The sequence below is a fragment of the Mya arenaria genome, chromosome 9 (genome assembly GCF_026914265.1).
Source record: "Mya arenaria isolate MELC-2E11 chromosome 9, ASM2691426v1".
In the NCBI taxonomy this organism is placed as follows: Eukaryota; Metazoa; Mollusca; class Bivalvia; order Myida; family Myidae; genus Mya; species Mya arenaria.
The window spans coordinates 48386571-48407276 of record NC_069130.1 but is presented as its reverse complement, the minus strand read 5'-3'; the positions used below and the strand labels follow the sequence as shown (position 1 = coordinate 48407276).

Here is a 20706-nt window from a genome sequence, read left to right as displayed (position 1 = left end):
AACCTGACTGCAACTGTAGCCGCATTACGCCTCTCCGCCAACTCCACTGCAATGGGCATCTCTTCCGGTTGGATGGTTGGCCACTTCAGGTACCGTGAACGCTGTAACATTGATATTTATATGGAAAAATCTATGCATCAACTTATTTCAATAAGTAGTTGATATATAAAGTAAGCAAGTGCCATAATTAAACAAGCAATTGTTAAACATGTGAATTAAAGTCGTTATAGACAAATATCATTTGAATTAAATTAAATTATTTTCATTAATAAACAAATATTTTCATATGAATTAAAACAGTTTTATATTGTTTTGCACTCTTATTTCATGAGCCCTTCCTAACAGTTGAATTATAAACCACGTTTAGACTGATACAAATGAAACCCCTCCAATTTGAAACATTTTATTTAAAACTAATAAATTTTGACATACACGAAAATGAAATAAACATTTTCTGCTACATGGGTTCGGTTAAAGAAATCTTGGGAAAGGATGCTGGCACCTTTTAGCATTTTCACTGTAAGATTTCTAAAACCAGCAGAAAATGCTTTTTCAATTTTCGTGTTATTTGGAAAAAAGCATCATTTATTACAAGAATCATTGATATGTTAAACAAAATAATTCATTTAATAAGAACCTTTAAAAATGGTGTCTATATTTTAATTAATTCACCATAAGGCTATGAAATATAAAGTGACCTACTTAGTGAAAATATTCTTTTAAGATGATTTGTTTAAAAAATTATGCTGAGCCAAATACTGCAAATCAATACTTATATAAAAAAGTCAGGGAAATAATACATATCTTTGTTGATGAAGTTGTCCACATAACCTTACGCAAACCTGACTGCAACTGTAGCCGCATTACGCCTCTTCGCCAACTCCACTGCAAAGGGCATCACTTCCAGTTAGATGGTTGGCCACTCCAGGTACCGTGGACGCTGTAACATTGATATTTATATGGAAAAACCGATGCAGTAACTTATTTGAATAAGTAGTTGATATATAAAGTAAGCAAGTATCATAATTAAACAAGCAATTGTTAAACATGTGAATTAAAGTCGTTATAGACAAATATCATTTGTATTAAATTAAATTATTTTCATTAATAAACAAATATTTTCATATGAATTAAAACAGTTTTATATTGTTTTGCACTCTTATTTCATGAGCCCTTCCTAACAATTGAATTATAAACCACGTTTAGACTGATACAAATGAAACCCCTCCAATTTGAAACATTTTATTTAAAACTAATAAATTTTGACATACACGAAAATGAAATAAACATTTTCTGCTACATGGGTTCGGTTAAAGAAATCTTGGGAAAGGATGCTGGCACCTTTTAGCATTTTCACTGTAAGATTTCTAAAACCAGCAGAAAATGCTTTTTCAATTTTCATGTATTTGGAACAAAGCATCATTTATTAGAAGAATCATTGATATGTTGAATAAAATAATGTGTTTAATAAGAACCTTTAAAAATGGTGTCTATATATTTTAATTAATTCACCATAAGGCTACGAAATATAAAGTGACCTACTTAATGACAATATTCTCTTAAGATGATTTGTTTAAAAAATAATGCTGAGCCAAAAAGTACAAACCAAAACTTATATAAAAAAGTGAGCAAAATAATACATATCTTTGTTGATGAAGTTTATCCACATAACCTTACGCAAACCTGACTGCAACTGTAGCCGCATTACGCCTTTTCGCCAACTCCACTGCAAAGGGCATCACTTTTGGTTGGATGGTTGGCCACTTCAAGTAACGTGGGCGCTGTAACATTGATATTTATATGGAAAAACCGATGCAGTAATTTATTTGAATAAGTAGTTGATATATAAAGTAAGCAAGTGTCATAATTAAATAAGCAATTGTTAAACATGTGAATTAATTAAAGTAGTTATAGACAAATATCATTCGAATTAAATTAATTAAATTATGTTCATTAAACAAATATTTCATATCAATTAAATCAGTTTTATATTGTTTTGCATTCTCATTTTATGAGCCCTTTTTACCAGTATATTAACAAACCACGTTTAGACTTATTGAAAGGAATCCCCTCTAATGTGAAACATTTTATCTAAAACTACTATATTTTGACATACACGAAAATGAAATAAACATGTTCTGCTACTTGGGTTCGGTTAAAGAAATCTTGGGAAACAATACTGGCACATTTTAGCATTTTCACTGTAAGATTTCTAAAACCAACAGAAAATGCTTTTTCAATTTTCGTGTATTTGGAAAAAGAATCATTAAATCGAAGAATCATTGATATGTTTAATAAAATCATTGATTTAGTAAGAACCTTTGAAAATGTTGTCCTTATTTTTAAATTAATTCATCATAAGGCTATGTAAAATAAAGCGACCTACTTAGTGAACACATTCTTTTAAGATGACTTGTTTAAAAAATGCTGAGCCAAATAGTGCAAACATAAACCTATACAAAAATGTGAGCAAAATAATACATATCTTTGTTGATGAAGTTGTCCACATAACCTTACGCAAACCTGACTGCAACTGTAGCCGCATTACGCCTCTCCGCCAATTCCACTGCAATGGGCATCTCTTCCGGTTGGATGGTTGACCACATCAGGTACCGTGGACGCTGTAACATTGATATTTATATGGAAAAATCGATGCAGCAACTTATTTGAATAAGTAGTTGATATATAAAGTAAGCAAATGTCATAATTAAACAAACAATTGTTAAACATGTTAATTAAAGTAGTAATAGACAAATATCATTCGAATAAAATTAAATTATGTTCATTAATAAACAAATATTTCCATATGAATGAAAACAGTTTTATATTGTTTTGCACTCTTATTTCATGAGCCCTTCCTAACAGTTGAATTATAAACCACGTTTAGACTCCTACAAATGAAACCCCTCCAATTTGAAACATTTTATTTAAAACTAATAAATTTTGACATACACGAAAATGAAATAAACATTTTCTGCTACATGGGTTCGGTTAAAGAAATCTTGGGAAAGGATGCTGGCACCTTTTTGCATTTTCACTGTAAGATTTCTAAAACCAGAAGAAAATGCTTTTTCAATTTTCATGTATTTGGAACAAAGCATCATTTATTAGAAGAATCATTGATATGTTGAATAAAATAATGTGTTTAATAAGAACCTTTAAAAATGGTGTCTATATATTTTAATTAATTCACCATAAGGCTATGAAATATAAAGTGACCTACTTAATGACAATATTCTTTTAAGATGATTTGTTTAAAAAATAATGCTGAGCCAAAAAGTACAAACCGAAACTTATATAAAAAAGTGAGCAAAATAATACATATCTTTGTTGATGAAGTTTATCCACATAACCTTACGCAAACCTGACTGCAACTGTAGCCGCATTACGCCTCTTCGCCAACTCCACTGCAAAGGGCATCACTTTTGGTTGGATGGTTGGCCACTTCAAGTAACGTGGGCGCTGTAACATTGATATTTATATGGAAAAACCGATGCAGTAATTTATTTGAATAAGTAGTTGATATATAAAGTAAGCAAGTGTCATAATTAAATAAGCAATTGTTAAACATGTGAATTAATTAAAGTAGTTATAGACAAATATCATTCGAATTAAATTAATTAAATTATGTTCATTAAACAAATATTTCATATCAATTAAATCAGTTTTATATTGTTTTGCATTCTCATTTTATGAGCCCTTTTTACCAGTATATTAACAAACCACGTTTAGACTTATTGAAAGGAATCCCCTCTAATGTGAAACATTTTATCTAAAACTACTATATTTTGACATACACGAAAATGAAATAAACATGTTCTGCTACTTGGGTTCGGTTAAAGAAATCTTGGGAAACAATACTGGCACATTTTAGCATTTTCACTGTAAGATTTCTAAAACCAACAGAAAATGCTTTTTCAATTTTCGTGTATTTGGAAAAAGAATCATTAAATCGAAGAATCATTGATATGTTTAATAAAATCATTGATTTAGTAAGAACCTTTGAAAATGTTGTCCTTATTTTTAAATTAATTCATCATAAGGCTATGTAAAATAAAGCGACCTACTTAGTGAAAACATTCTTTTAAGATGACTTGTTTAAAAAATGCTGAGCCAAATAGTGCAAACATAAACCTATACAAAAATGTGAGCAAAATAATACATATCTTTGTTGATGAAGTTGTCCACATAACCTTACGCAAACCTGACTGCAACTGTAGCCGCATTACGCCTCTCCGCCAATTCCACTGCAATGGGCATCTCTTCCGGTTGGATGGTTGACCACATCAGGTACCGTGGACGCTGTAACATTGATATTTATATGGAAAAATCGATGCAGCAACTTATTTGAATAAGTAGTTGATATATAAAGTAAGCAAATGTCATAATTAAACAAACAATTGTTAAACATGTGAATTAAAGTAGTAATAGACAAATATCATTCGAATAAAATTAAATTATGTTCATTAATAAACAAATATTTCCATATGAATGAAAACAGTTTTATATTGTTTTGCACTCTTATTTCATGAGCCCTTCCTAACAGTTGAATTATAAACCACGTTTAGACTCCTACAAATGAAACCCCTCCAATTTGAAACATTTTATTTAAAACTAATAAATTTTGACATACACGAAAATGAAATAAACATTTTCTGCTACATGGGTTCGGTTAAAGAAATCTTGGGAAAGGATGCTGGCACCTTTTAGCATTTTCACTGTAAGATTTCTAAAACCAACAGAAAATGCTTTTTCAATTTTCGTGTATTTGGAAAAAGAATCATTAAATCGAAGAATCATTGATATGTTTAATAAAATAATAAGTTTAATAAGAACCTTTAAAAATGGTGTCCATATATTCTAATTAATTTACCATAAGGCTATGAAATATAAAGTGAACTACTTAGTGAAAATATTCTTTTTAAAGATGATTTGTTTAAAGAATAATGCTGAGCCAAAAAGTACAAACCAAATCTTATACAAAAAAGTGAGGGAAATAATACATATCTTTGTTGATGAAGTTGTCCACATAACATTACGCAAACCTGACTGCAACTGTAGCCGCATTACGCCTCTTCGCCAACTCCACTGCAATGGGCATCTCTTCCGGTTGGATGGTTGGCCACTCCAGGAACCATGGACGCTGAAACATTGATATTTATATGGAAAAACCGATACAGTAACCTTTTTGAATAAGTAGTTGCTATATAAAGTAAGCAAGTGTCATAATTAAATAAGCAATTGTTAAACATGCGAATAAAAGTAGTTATAGACACATATCATTCGAATTCAATTAAATTATATTCAAATATTTTCATATGAATTAAATCACCTTTAAACTGTTTTGTCATGAGCCCTTCCTACCAGTTTAATCATAAACCACGTTTAGACTTTATCTTTGTTGATGAAGTTGTCAGATACCGTGAACGTTATTAAGTTTTTTTCCAGAATGTTTTTTTTACAAAACGCGGAAATAAAGGCTCCCTTATTCAACCAAAGAAATAAAATCAGCACATCCAAATTACAAATGCATTTTTTTAAAACAACAATGCAAATGTACATACCATAATGAATGGTCAAGATACCAAAAGAAAGTATAAAACAATGTGCAAATTCTATGTGATTATTTTAAACGATTGCTAAACCTCATCGATGATACACTGCTCACCTGTTACAGCCCAGTCATCATCAGTGAGTTGTCTCCCATAGCCATCTGATGATTGGACAATTCCGGTACCATGGATGCTAGGTGATCATCTGTGAGTTGTCGCCCTTGGCCATCCTGTCACCTAACCAACTCCACTGCAAGGGGCATCACTTCCGGTTGGCAGATTGGACAATTCCGGTTCCATAGACGCTGAAAGTGCTGAACCATTAAACTGATGCCGTCACTTATTCAAAAAAAGTTTACTAAAACAAATAGTTTAATGATTTTTGTCTTGGTGCATTTCTTAAACCAAGAAAAAAGCCTGTTTGCAATTCTTGTAATTCTATATTTTTATTAATTATTAGTACAAAGACTATTTTTACTATTAGTACAAAGACTATTTTTCTCTCAAAGAATCATTGATTGCATGATAAACATAAGAGTACTTATTTTTTCAATTTTATTGTAGTATAGAGTGACCTATATAGAGAACACAGTTTAAGGTAGTGTTTTCATGGGAAATGATCCTAATAGTGCAGATAGTGCCATAACCAAAATGCAAAAGTACATGTATATAAACTGATTTTAAATACTTCCGGACAGAGCACTCATATATAAAATCGTTCGACAGAAAAATGTAGATAAAGCTGACATTCTTGTAAATATTTCGCTATTTAAATGTTTAGCTGGTACTTTTGAATAATCCAATGTCCTGAACGATTTGTTTCACAATCAGCGAGTGAAATAAAAGCAAAATCGCAATGGAAACAGTTCCACATAGTCCAACACAATATTAAATCCAAGCACAACCAAAACGAAATACCTGGAAACAGACAAAATATACCTCATGGCAGCCGCTACAAGAATTCCTTTTTCGTTTGCTTTCCCGCTTCAACTGACCAAGGTATAGCTGACACAGGTATTGATATGCAAGGTTGACCAAATATGACTCCGTTCACTCAAACCTAATTGTACACATGTCCAGGGGCATTGTTTGAATACAATATAATCCTTCGATCGCCTATTGTGTTTGGATATTAAAATTTTTGAGTGGTTGCTGTCCTGGCACTGATTAGATGAATTATGTTAATATAGCGTTTACTTTCCTGATGGGCGAAGTTAAAGTATGCATTTATTTTGTTTAAAACAGGTCACACGTTTTTATTGGCAAATCAGCATTTTGCCTTTGGCCGATTACACAAAATAATTTTTGATATAACCAAGACACAAACGTACATGAGCAAATAACTTCATAGCGTCTATTAAAAATTATGAAATAAACTAAGCTATGCCAGTTTCCATTCCATGTTTTCTATGTATATCACTCTAAGTGGAACAACGTGGTAGAAACTGAAATTCTGTCTCAAAAGAATTATGTGGACATAATTAACATTTACGTTCTGCCCTTATTTTGTTGAGGACTTGTGATCTACCTCGTCTCGAGAGAGGTTTCAGTAATAGATACAGTATGAGTTTTTTTTCGAACAAACGAATAACTGTATCTGGCTTTTACGACAATAAATGTATTGCATATATTAGTGAGGAAATAAATGCATTAACGAATAAATACAGAGATATAAATTGATAAATAGAAATATTTTTTCCGAAAGATAAGCATAAGATTATTAGTATAGCCTTTCTAAATACAATGTATCGGCTAGTGGGATTACTCGAAATTCTCGTGCACGATCCGCTTACAAGCGTATAACAGCCGAAATCAATGATGCATGTAACATCGATACGTTAACCCTTATATTTACAGAACTTTGCAATAAAGGTAATAAATATTTTGCAAAAAAAGTCGAACAGTTCTAATCGTAACATTTTAGTGAAGGCGATGCAAATAAAAGAGATTGGCATGATAACGATATCAATAGTTGCCTTTGGCAATTAGAGCTAGAAACTACAATTAGCTATCATTTTATATCCATTATATACATATACTAAAAAGGAAAAGAATCATCTGTCAGAACAAAATGTCTGATTCTTGTTTATGTTTTTTTTTACGATTCATGTTACGTTTTACGGTACGGTTATCTTAGGCTACCTTTATGAATACATTACGATACTGCAGATTGCAACAAGATGTACCACTCGCATACAATTAAGAAACCAAGAGTGACCATTCTTGCTTATTTCTTTAGCAAAGTTTCGGACATCGTCGTAGGTGGCAACGGCGTATACAAACGTCATTAAGCGCTTGTAGAAACGTAATGGTAAGCCTTAAAGATGCACTCTTACAGATTTACGGTTTTTACAACTTTTTGTGTCTTGGAAGGAGCAAATTTTTGCGTAAATATCTGCAAACCAGTGAAAAAAGACTGCTGGCAAAATATTAGATCGCAGGTTTTCATATTTCATTTCGAAAACTAATGTTTAATGGCTGGAAGCGTTACTAACGGTTTAAGAAAAATGCACAAAACATCGGTTTTTGAAGTTAACTAGAAAACACTGTGAATCATGTTTGTTAACAGTCTTATATGAATGGTTTTCGCATAAATTGGCTACTTCTAAGACCAAAAAATAAAAAAGTTGTCAAAACGTTCAATCTGTGAGAGTGCAGCTTTAAAGGCAGTGCCATAAATCGTCGAGACGGTCATTATCCCCATGTCATGATTTTCGGGACGAACTTTAAAGAAATCGCGAGAGTAAGAGCTATGCTAAACGAAGAACACTTTTATTGACTGATTACTAATAAGTATTAACATTACGAATTATGCCATTCTGTTGTTTAAGTTTAAGTCAGTTTCATGGTTTTGGTTTGTAAGCTGGTTGAAGGTTGCCTTTAATGGAAGCAGATTGCGTCAGTTCACATACGAGTCTAGTAGTCGATTAATAAATAATACTAGTAATAAAACTCCTTAATACAGTAATTTCAAATCGTTGAAATGTATTGAATTATTAAATGATCGTCGAGTGAAACGTGAACCACGTTAAAATACGTCATACACTTTGTCACTTTTCCATGAACGCGTAGACGCGGTTGAATGGCGTTGGCACTACCACGTTTACTGCGTCTGCTCGACGCACGCCTCCAGCACTGAGAGTGCTACACGGTTATATTGAAGCGTACGTCTTCTGGTTGTGGCGGTTCGCGTGGACATAATTGAGGGTTCGCTGTGTTGCAAGTTTTGGGTCATTTGCATCCATTTGATCATACATTGTCACTCCACTAAATTACAGTGTCTAATATTTCTTATTGAACCTCGTAAGTGCGTAATTGTATAAGGTCCCGGGGTCGCCTCATGTAACACTGAAATACATGCCATGGTTCTGTTGAGCTAAATTAAGGTGACATTTCCTTTGAAATAATATATAGCTTGTGAGGTAAAGTGCAACTATACATAAATTTTAATTAATTGGTTTAAACATACTTATTTCAGGAAAATTTAAGAATTTGATTGGAAGCTTAACGCTTATAAAGATCATATTCTTAAAGCTGCACTCTCACAGATATACCATTTTTACAACTTTTTAATTTTTTTGTCTTGGAAAGAGCAAATTTTGGCATAAATATCTGCAAACTAAAGCTACGAGACTGCTGACAAAACAAATAAGATTGTAGATTTTCATATTTCCGTTCCAAAATTAATGTTTTATGGCTTAAACCGTTATTAATGGTTTAAGAAAAATGCATATAACATCATTTTTTTTAACTTAAATATAAAAAATCTGCGATCTAATTTTTTGTAAGCAGTCTTATAGAACTGGTTTCCATTGATTTTCGCAAAAATGGGCTCGTTCCAAGACAAAAAATTGTCAAAACGTTCGATCTGTGAGAGAGCAGCTTTAAACTTAATTGACCCAAAACGTTTATCTCCCATTTAATCTATCTCAAGTCTTGTTTATAATAACTTGTTATCTTGGAATAATTTTAAATGAAGCAAAGAAGGCTTGTTACATCAGGGCTTTGTAGACTGAAAATGGGTTTTAAAATACACCAGAATTCAATGTTTTCACATTATTTTTATTTCTTGTGGAATTCCCCGAACATCCATGCAATACCCTTTCGCTCTTAATAGGACACTGTTTGCTTGCATATGATTGTGTAAATACATTTGTAGCATTAAACATCTCGAATACAAAGTATGTAAATATCAAATGATTATATGTGTTAGTATACTGACGAACAACGAGTAAATAAGCACTAATACTATCAGTCACATAATATTTGAGTAAGGACAAAAAACAACAACACAACTTATATGTTACGGACGAATATAAATATAATGTCTAAAATGAAACCATTGAGGCACTCTTTGATTGTTCTACTTTATTTTCCAGTAACTCTTGTGGCTGTTGTAGCACCCATTAAATTGTTCTACAGCCCGAATTTCTAGTCAGTCATGTTGCACAATCTTCCAGTCAGTCATGTTGCTAGTACGACACCCGTCGATTGTTCTACGGCACGATCTTCCAGTCAGTCATGTTGCTAGTACGGCACCCGTCTATTGTTCTACGGCACGATCTTACAGTCAGTCATGTTGCTAGTTCGGCACCCGTCGATTGTTCTACGGCACAATCTTCCAGTCAGTCATGTTGCTAGTTCGGCACCCGTCGATTGTTCTACGGCACAATCTTCCAGTCAGTCATGTTGCTAGTTCGGCACCCGTCGATTGTTCTACGGCACAATCTTCCAGTCAGTCATGTTGCTAGTACGGCACCCGTCGATTGTTCTACGGCACGATCTTCCAGTCAGTCATGTTGCTAGTACGGCACCCGTCGATTGTTCTACGGCACAATCTTCCAGTCAGTCATGTTGCTAGTACGGCACCCGTCGATTGTTCTACGGCACGATCTTCCAGTCAGTCATGTTGCTAGTACGGCACCCGTCTATTGTTCTACGGCACGATCTTCCAGTCAGTCATGTTGCTAGTTCGGCACCCGTCTATTGTTCTACGGCACGATCTTCCAGTCAGTCATGTTGCTAGTACGGCACCCGTCGATTGTTCTACGGCACAATCTTCCAGTCAGTCATGTTGCTAGTACGGCACCCGTCGATTGTTCTACGGCACAATCTTCCAGTCAGTCATGTTGCTAGTACGGCACCCGTCGATTGTTCTACGGCACAATCTTCCAGTCAGTCATGTTGCTAGTACGGCACCCGTCGATTGTTCTACGGCACAATCTTCCAGTCAGTCATGTTGCTAGTTCGGCACCCGTCGATTGTTCTACGGCACAATCTTCCAGTCAGTCATGTTGCTAGTTCGGCACCCGTCGATTGTTCTACGGCACAATCTTCCAGTCAGTCATGTTGCTAGTACGGCACCCGTCGATTGTTCTACGGCACGAGCTTCCAGTCAGTCATGTTGCTAGTACGGCACCCGTCGATTGTTCTACGGCACAATCTTCCAGTCAGTCATGTTGCTAGTACGGCACCCGTCGATTGTTCTACGGCACAATCTTCCAGTCAGACATGTTGCTAGTTCGGCACCCGTCGATTGTTCTACGGCCCGAATTAATTTCCAGTCAGTCATGTTGCTAGTACGACACCCGTCGATTGTTCTACGGCACAATCTTCCAGTCAGACATGTTGCTAGTTCGGCACCCGTCGATTGTTCTACGGCCCGAATTAATTTCCAGTCAGTATTGTTGCTAGTACGGCACCTGTTGATTCTTCTAAACCACTAACTTCCAGTCAGTCATGTTGCTAGTACGGTATCCAGCGATTGTTCTGCTGCCCGAATTTCCAGTCACTGAGGTGGCTATTTTGGCACCAATTGATTGTTCTACTGCCCGAATTTCCAGTCACTGAGGTGGCGTTTTTGGCACCAATTGATTGTTCCACTGCCCGATTTTCCGGTCACTGAGGTGGCTATTTTGGCACCCGTTGATTGTTCTACAGCCCGAATTTCCAGTCACCGTTGATTGTTCTACAGCCCGAATTTCCAGTCACTGAGGTGGCTATTTTGGCACCCGATGATTGTTCTACTGCCCGAATTTCCAGTCACCGTTGATTGTTCTACAGCCCGAATTTCCAGTCACTGAGGTGGCTATTTTGGCACCCGTTGATTGTTCTACAGCCCGAATTTCCAGTCACCGTTGATTGTTCTACAGCCCGAATTTCCAGTCACTGAGGTGGCTATTTTGGCACCCGATGATTGTTCTACTGCCCGAATTTCCAGTCACCGTTGATTGTTCTACAGCCCGAATTTCCGGTCACTGAAGTGGCTATTTTGGCACCCGTTGATTGTTTTACAGCATGGACTTCCAATCTTTTATGTGGCTAATAATGCACCCGTGTAGCGAATAAGGCAAAAACTTCGCATGCTGTTATTTTAAATGGCACAAGCAAATGTAAATGATAATTATTCTTCAACTTCATAAAACATTTAATTTTCTTAAAACACTCGCACAACGTCATTTATCGTTTTTTAGTTTATATTCCAGGATTGAATTGTCCTCATATGCTGAAACAAGTATCTTGTCTACATCCGGCGAGACTGCAATGGCTTCATAATATTCCGTGTCTTCCCGCCGCCGAAATACTTGGATGACATCCCCGGATGGCGCCAGGCGAAATATGTTGCGACTAGACATCCCGGAAACGTAAATAATCCCGTTTGTATCCACCGCGATCCCTTTCGGACCCTGAAGCTCCTTGTGTTTGAAGACAAACTCCGGCGTATTCTTGATCTTTGAGGGCAGTACCGTAAGTCCTGTGATACTGTTTCGTTTGTAGTCAGATACGTAGAGAGAACTACCATCCTTGTTCGCTGCGATGTATTCCGGGCTTGTAAACAGACGGTCACCGCGACTGTCCAGGTCAACAGAGGAAATCTCTCGTCCCGTAATGTCCATCAAATGAATACACGCGTCCCAGCATGAGGCTGCGATCAGGCTCTTGGCAAAACAGATCGCCATGCATTTGTGTCGAGTGCTGAACTTCTTTCCTGTGTTAAGACCTGACCTGGTTATGTTGATCAACTGAAGTTGTTTCCGGTCGGAGAAGCTTACGAGCGCGAGTGAGTCGTTGTATACTGAAACTGACCATGGGTCGCCGTAGAATCTACACGAAGACAGTACAGTTCCGTCCGGGGAGATCATTTTCAGGGTTGGTTCATACAGCTGGATGACCAGTATATCTCCGCATGTCAATAGTGCTAAGGAGATAACCCAGTCCTTATCGCTGCTCGATTGTAGTTCAATTCTTTTCTTTCTCAATTCCATTTTCTTCTTGGGGTATTTCATCTTCGTTGGCTTTATGCCGAAGGAAACAGTTTTGCCATTGGATAAATCTTTTGCGACATCATCCCAAGCGTAATAAGCAGCTTTCTCTTTCTTTCCGTCCTCGGCTTTACCAGTGCATGTAATCTGATCAGAAAGTTTTGTTGCCTTCCCGCAGCGGCTGTGAGCAGTGACAGCACATATGGAGCAGCAGGACGTCTTGCATTGCTTGCAGTAGAGACTCAGCACTTCCCCGGCGTGGCGATCACATTTCACCCCAAGGCTGTACGCCGTATCTTTCGTGGAGAGCACATCTTTCATTGGTACAATCTTGTGCGATTTCGCCATTTTCATGTTGCGATGACATCGAGCGCAGTCGTCACACAACTGCTCTTTACAGTTGTCGCAGAGGTATTTGGCAAACTTGGTCATCTTTCCCAAATTGCAGGGCTCGCAATAGTAATGACTTACTTCTTTCGCTGTCGAAGCTTCGAATGGTTTTGCTTCTCTAGCCGATCGGGGACGCGTTGACTGAATCCTTGGTCTGATGTGTTCATAGCGTTCTTTATCCCTGATTGTCTTCACGATATGATCCCTGGACATTCTCATCGCCGAGTGGTATTTTGCGCACATTGAGCACATATATTCGGAACAGTTTTGGCACCAGAAAACAGCAAGCTCATAAATCGACCCTTCGGCGCATGGCTGACATCTTTCCTGTTTGCGGTCGCCAGCGTGTTTTTGATACTGGTCCCGGTACTCAGAAACGTGCCCGAGAGATGTTTGCGGTCTTCTAGTTTCTTTTTCAGTTCTCCGTCTTCTCAAGTCGGCTTTGTGGCCGAGAGGCTTCATGGATGAGAAGAAAAAGTCCTTGCAGTAGGGACAAGTGATGGATATGGTGTCTGGACCATCCATGAGTGTTGTTAGTCGCGCTAACTGCTGACTGAGGCAAGGCTGACAGAACGTGTGGTTGCATGGAAGAATCTGCTGGTTAGTTGACATCTGCATGCACACTGAACACTTCGTTGCCATGTATGGCGGAACGGAGGGCTTATGGTAGACTGGCATATTGCTTTATGTTGTGGCATTCGATCTGTAAAGGATATATCAAATCAATATCCATGACACCCATAGGAGTAATTTACATTACAAGCATACGTATTACTTATATCGCTTTATGATAAGGAAAAAGAAACTGTGTTTCTTGCACATGAAACCGAAACTACGTTTCCAACATTATCAAAGCTTTGCTTGCATAATATACAATAAATAAACAACAATATTTAGTAAGCATAACTTCATACCCTAATTGTCACCACAATAAGTCCGCACTTTCCAAAAACCACCCATTAAAGCACTTCATAATTTAGTTTTTAAATGAATTGCTCTCGAAGGAACTCATGTCTGAACACATACGAGAAATGTTCCACAGGGGCTTACACACAAGTTTATTGAATACTTTAAAAACATGTTTAATATAATAAAACCGAGATTTAACGTAGTCGTGAGCATTTTATTTGTTGTATTTGGATCCATGTTAAATTCTTCATTTTGATTTAATCTTATTTTTGTGAGGCGAAGTGGAAGATGAAAGCATGTTTACTGGTTCAGAACACCTATAGCGAACTATGTGGTGAAAATGAATTATTAGTTGTATTCTAAAGTGTTTTATCAATTTTAGAATCCTAAACGTTCCACAAGTTTTAACATATTTAGTATTCACATAGAAGCTGCTGACCTTCTTCCAAATCTGTAAAAAGAAATCATTACATTATTCAAACTACTTTAAGAATGTAATTGTAATTAATACAAAATTTGCTGTAATTGTGATTGTTTACATGTTGTTAAATCTACTCGCATCTTCAAACAGTATGGGATCACATTTTTTAAATAAACATTAGTGAAACACCAATTGTTAGAATTTCATTTTAATAATCAGGCAGTATGGGGATATAAAATTGAAAACAACAACCCATACTTAATATCTGTCATTTAGAACGAATGTGACATGCATTTGAAATATTCAAAATGTCTTAATTATCAGACAGTATGGGGATATAAAATGCATAAAAGGCAGCTTGAAAACAACAACCAATATTTAACTTCTGTCATTTAGAACGATTGGTCGAATGTGACATGCATTTGAAAAATTCCAAATTTGTTAACCGAGCACCTGTGGAATCCAGTTAACACTCATGCTTGTATCTAAGCTATTAAGATTACATTTGTTTGGACTGATTAATCGTATTACTATTGTTTACAGCTCAAGCTCGTTCATTCTTTTATTTTAAGAATGAATTCAATAGATATCAGTATCTGATTTAGATTGTTTAGTGGTTAAACATTAACCCTTCACGACCAAGATACAAAAAGGCGATTTAAATGTAAACTTACCTTTTACCATTGAAGACTCTGGCATATTTCAAACAGTAGGCCTCTGTTTAATTAATATACAATATGTCTTTACATTTGTCCTTTGGCGAATCTGTATATACGTATGATGTAATCCTGTAATCCTATAATCCAACACGTTGTGTATATTTGCATGCTGCATTAGAACAACCGGTGAATATATGTGCGATGCATTCGGTGCATTTGGCAAACCTGTGTATACATGTATGTGTGTGTGATGTATTTGTGTTATGAAATTGGGTGGTCAGTGTATATAAACACAATTCAATGTGACATACTTTAATAACTATATACATCTCATGATAGTCAACACAACTTTGCTATGTACAAAAGTCTCCAACAGTAATAAGAATAACGTTAGACAGTAGGCGGAGCCTAATATTCATTAGCAGCTCTGAGTATTCATGGTAACTTTTTATATAAATTGAGTACCATCTGCCTCCATAAAATGATAACCTAAGGTTCACATAATTATTAGAGACAGCACTGTTAACTTTTGTGAAGTTCATATCTAAGCATTAACGAAACATGCAGTAAATACATTTCTTAATAAGCCATTATAACGTCTTATCTGAGACTGTTGAACTTAATCTGAATGTCATTACTTCTAACATTAAACATAGTTCCCATATCGCTGTGGTGGATTAACGTTTTTAGATCGACACATATTCTTACATTTCCATTCGGCTTTACTACTGGTACCATCGGTGCACACCAGTCTGTCGGTTCCGTTACGTTCTATGACACCGTCATTTAGCATGTCATTTAGTGCCTTTTTCACACTTCGGCAATAGTGGAAATGGTATGCGGCGCGCTTTATTCACACTGTACGGCTGTGCATCTGCTTTGAGCTGTATTCTAACAGGCTCGCATTTCATGGTACCCGCGGTTCCAAATATGCTTTTTGAAATTTCACCTAAACGCTGTACTAAATTCATAGCCTTCGCGGCTCCTTTACTAAGTAGACTATTTTGTTCGTTTCCTGCGACCACGAACACGCGAAACAGAAACTTTTTACCATCTCTGTACCTATTAGCAACGAAATAACCCTTAGTCTGGAGTTCCCTCCCCTAACACTATCGTTATGAAATATCAGTAAGCAGGGAACCAGACTAAATAACCCTTACAAACAATTTGACCACCAGGACCACGAAACACCGAAGATGAAGGCATTAGCGCTGGGCGCTTTTTCAAAGATTTGAATGTGGACTCAGAAATGACTGTAGCGTCTGCCCCTGTATCATCAATTGGAAATACAATATTTGAATTACAAAATGTCAATTTGATTTTCCACGGATCTTCTCCATGCGTGTCACAGTTAATGGAATCAAATAGTACTCACTGTTTTGGTATTTTTTTTTGGTCATTATTTTGGTCGACGTAATCATATTTAATAAACTTTTTGTATACGTAGCGTTTATGATGCATGTGCCATTTGATATACCTGTGTATATACACGCGGCGTATTTGCATGTGCCATTTGGTATACCTGTGTATATACACGCGCCGTATTTGCATGTGTCATTTGGTATTCCTGTGTATACACACGCGGCGTATTTGCATGTGTCATTTGGTATACCTGTGTATACACACGCGGCGTATTTGCATGTGTCATTTGGTATACCTGTGTATGTACACGCGGCGTATTTGCATGTGTCATTTGGTATACCTGTGTATATACACGCGGCGTATTTGCATGTGCCATTTGGTATACCTGTGTTTATACACGCGGCGTATTTGCATGTGCAATTTGGTATACCTGTGTATATACACGCGGCGTATTTGCATGCGGCGTATTTGCATGTGTCATTTGGTATACCTTGTCATTTGGTATACCTGTGTATATACATGCGGCGTATTTGCATGTGCCATTTGGTATACCTGTGTATATACACGCGGCGTATTTGCATGTGTCATTTGGTATACCTGTGTATATACATGCGGCGTATTTGCATGTGCCATTTGGTATACCTTGTCATTTGGTATACCTGTGCATATACATGCGGCGTATTTGCATGTGCCATTTGGTATACCTGTGTATATACACGCGGCGTATTTGCATGTGCCATTTGGTATACCTTGTCATTTGGTATACCTGTGTATATACATGCGGCGTATTTGCATGTGCCATTTGGTATACCTGTGTTTATACACGCGGCGTATTTGCATGTGCAATTTGGTATACCTGTGTATATACACGAGGCGTATTTGCATGTGTCATTTGCAATATCTGTGTATATACACGCGGCGTATTTGCATGTGTCATTTGGTATACCTGTGTTTATACACGCGGCGTATTTGCATGTGCCATTTGGTATACCTGTGTATATACATGCGGCATATTTGCATGTGTCATTTGGTATACCTTGTCATTTGGTATACCTGTGTATATACACGCGGCGTATTTGCATGTGCCATTTGGTGAACCTGTGTATATACGCGCGTATTTGCATGTGCTATTTGTTAAACGTGTATATTTGATATTATTTGTGTATATACACTCGGCGTATTTGCATGTGCCGTTTGCCGGTGTACCTGTGTATATGTTACAGTAAGATTGTGAAACCAGGGATTTCATGAAATCCCTGAAAATTTTAGTAATTTCGCGAAATTACTGAATCACTCAGGGATTTCATGAAATCCCTGAAAATTCCAGTAATTTCGTGAAATCCATAAAAAATGTAGTCAGTGATTTCATGAAATCCCTGAAGAGGAAATAAGCAGACAATACATCTGGTGATTTTTTATTTATTGATGCATTTGAATAATCAGGTATACATTTCAGGTATAGTTTCTTGCGTAGTTCAACCAAACTGCAAACGAATAGATGTAGATGGATAAAGCCTTATGGGTTTGCAGAGCTGTTCCAATGCTTATTGGACGTTGAACTAACAGTTCTGTGTCAACAGTACAATCATTAACGTGCAGATTAATGCACTGCAGTTGTACCCCCCCCCCCCACACACACAACCATGTTCTTTCTTTTGTTGATTTAACAAAGCTACAGCGTCATAATACTTATCAGTGTTGTCATTTTTTTGCACCAGTCAATTGTAACCACGCCCACAACCCCTCCCAGGTCCGGGGTTATATCGGGGATAGCCGGAGATAACGGCCGTGTTTACTTTCCAGATCACAATGTAGTGGTGGGTGAATGCGGTGGTTTTGTCATGTGCCGAAAATAGCGGGGAATTTGCCTTACCTAGGGTCCCTTGATGCGGGCGCATTTTGCGGGGATTTTGCCGGCAGGATTTCAAGTAGATTTGCTTGTATTTTAATGATGCAAAATTTCAACTTGCCGAAGTTTTGTAGAACGATGCAACGCTGAAATTCGGCAAAAGATTGGTCATGTGGGAACACCTTTGAAGTCACGTCCTTTGAGATTTACGGTTGGTTGATTTGAAGTTTATAAGCATTAACAAATATATATATATATATATATATATAACTGATACGCGATTCAAGGGAAGGAAGCGAGTATAGCCTTCGTGTTTCCAATCCAGCCAATTATCCCACTTCCCTCCGTTACCCGTCTTTTAAGAGTTCATACTTTGCTTCCCCGTCTCCCCCTATTGCATTCTAAACTTTCTCCCATCCCAGTCTTTTCCCTTATGCACCAGTCAATTGTAACCACGGCCCCCATGTCCGGGGGTATACCGGGGATAGCCGGGGAAATGGGCCGTGTTTTTACCTTCCTGGTGGCCCTGGGGAGGCCGTGGTTACAATTGACTGGTGCATTACCATTTCCTGAACGTAGTCACGATTTGTCCATAATGCTGTGATAAGTGATCTGACAGAAACAAGATGTGACTGTGTATATACGCGCGTTTCATTTTGCTTTTGACTGTCCTATGAAATACATTAAACTAAACAGTGTTGATGTTAAGATATAGCCAGTACATAAATGATGGACTAGTAATGCATATATGCAGCTATTAAAAGGCCATAACATGACTCAGTCAGGATATGGTTACAATGTGCGCATTTCCTCTTTCTAGTAACAATGTAATGTATTATTAAGTACCGCTGGTAAAACAATGTTCGCTATGCCAAAATTAAAGCGTAACATAGATAAAGCCCGGATGGAACAGAATTCTGATGGGAGAGTCATACAATTCAAACAAAATATAACACGTCACATGATTTAATTGAAACAAGTTTATTACAACATTATGATTAGAATTAGTTATTGAAAGTAGTAATATGATGAATAGCAATAACAAATTGAAGTTCTGCACATTTTAAAGTCATTACGCTGTTGCCGATTATATTTCAATATATATAGGATGACAGTTACTTAAGGGTCGTCCGTAAAGTAGCAGTAACCTTAAGGTCAGCCGGAAGATGGCAGCAACTGAAGGGTCGGTCGAAGTTTGACAGTTACTTAAGGGTCGTTAGTTTAGTGGCAGTGACTTAAGGGTCAACCGGAAGATGACGGTGACTGAAGGGTTTGTCGTATGGTTGCAGTGACGTGAGGGTCGGTCATAACTTGCTGTGACTTTAGGGTCGACACAACCCGAAATGTTCGATTATCGAAAATTGCTCGTGTAAGTTAGTTAACCAGTATCTACTTCATCTGATAATATAAGTAATGAAAATTAAAGTAAGTAAATCAGAGCAATGACGAAAAACATTTGAATTAAAAAATGATCAAGAGTACTGCTAACAATCATACATATTCTACAGAATATATTTTTCTGAGTCTCTCTTCTCTTTGCAGTTTTCAATTCTATACCTACATTGCCGTATAAGGACAAGTTCCTGGAAGCCATGTTTTAATGAACCATCATAGGGCTTGAAAGAACAAAGTAAATTTAAAAAGAAAAGTGGGCCAACATTTTCTGAATACACGTCCATGTTTATGAGGATTTCCAAATGTTATCCAAAATGGCTTCCTTTTTACAAATTAGTCCAGTGGTTTAGAAGGAGGCGCTATTCGAAGCCATTTTTGAAGATGGACGACAGGCAAAATGCGGACACAATAGCTCACCATGACTCGGGTGAAACAAAAAATAATAAAAAATAAACACGTTCAAAATAATCATGCCATTGTAGGAAAGAATTTCACTGTATTGCCTCGTTTAAGTGTGTGTATTCTGATTGGTTGTTCAACGAGAGGATAATTGTTTTGCTTGTGAAAAAGTCTTCTGAGTATTATACTTAAAACTGACTGGTCATAACGATGACATTGTCCGTCAGTACTATTTTTAGAGGAACAAGCTAAGTTTGCATTCGGTGGACACATACATTCTTTCACGAGAGCGCAAGAGCTCCATGTCGTCACAACAAATTTTGTGACGTCATCTAAATGGAACAAAACAAAACTCGCTTCCACTTCACCGAAATACCGAAACTTGCAATAATCTTCATCAAGGTACTTCATTGTTCGTGTGTCCGTGTGCTGTGCTATAGAGAGTGATTCCCCATACGTGAAGAAAAGAATAGAATGTCGTATGCTATAATTCAGGGCAACGTCGAGG

The 20706-nt window shown here is 36.8% G+C and overlaps 1 protein-coding gene across 2 annotated transcripts; it reads right to left on the bottom strand.

Moving 5' to 3' along the window:
- Positions 1–9597: 9597 nt before the first annotated feature.
- Positions 9598–14233, bottom strand: LOC128246432 (uncharacterized). 2 transcript variants are annotated; one of them, XM_052964625.1, is made up of 2 exons: positions 14119–14233; positions 9598–13907 (listed from the first exon to the last, which is right to left on the bottom strand). In XM_052964625.1, the coding sequence occupies exon 2, from the start codon at positions 13880–13882 to the stop codon at positions 12008–12010; it is 1875 nt and encodes a 624-aa protein (XP_052820585.1). In that variant the 5' UTR covers positions 13883–13907; positions 14119–14233; the 3' UTR covers positions 9598–12007. The 2 variants fall into 2 exon arrangements, 1 of the variants encoding a protein (XP_052820585.1); XR_008263250.1 differs by lacking the exon at positions 14119–14233 and having other exon boundaries at positions 11383–11398; positions 11475–13910.
- Between the last annotated feature and the right edge of the window lie 6473 nt (positions 14234–20706).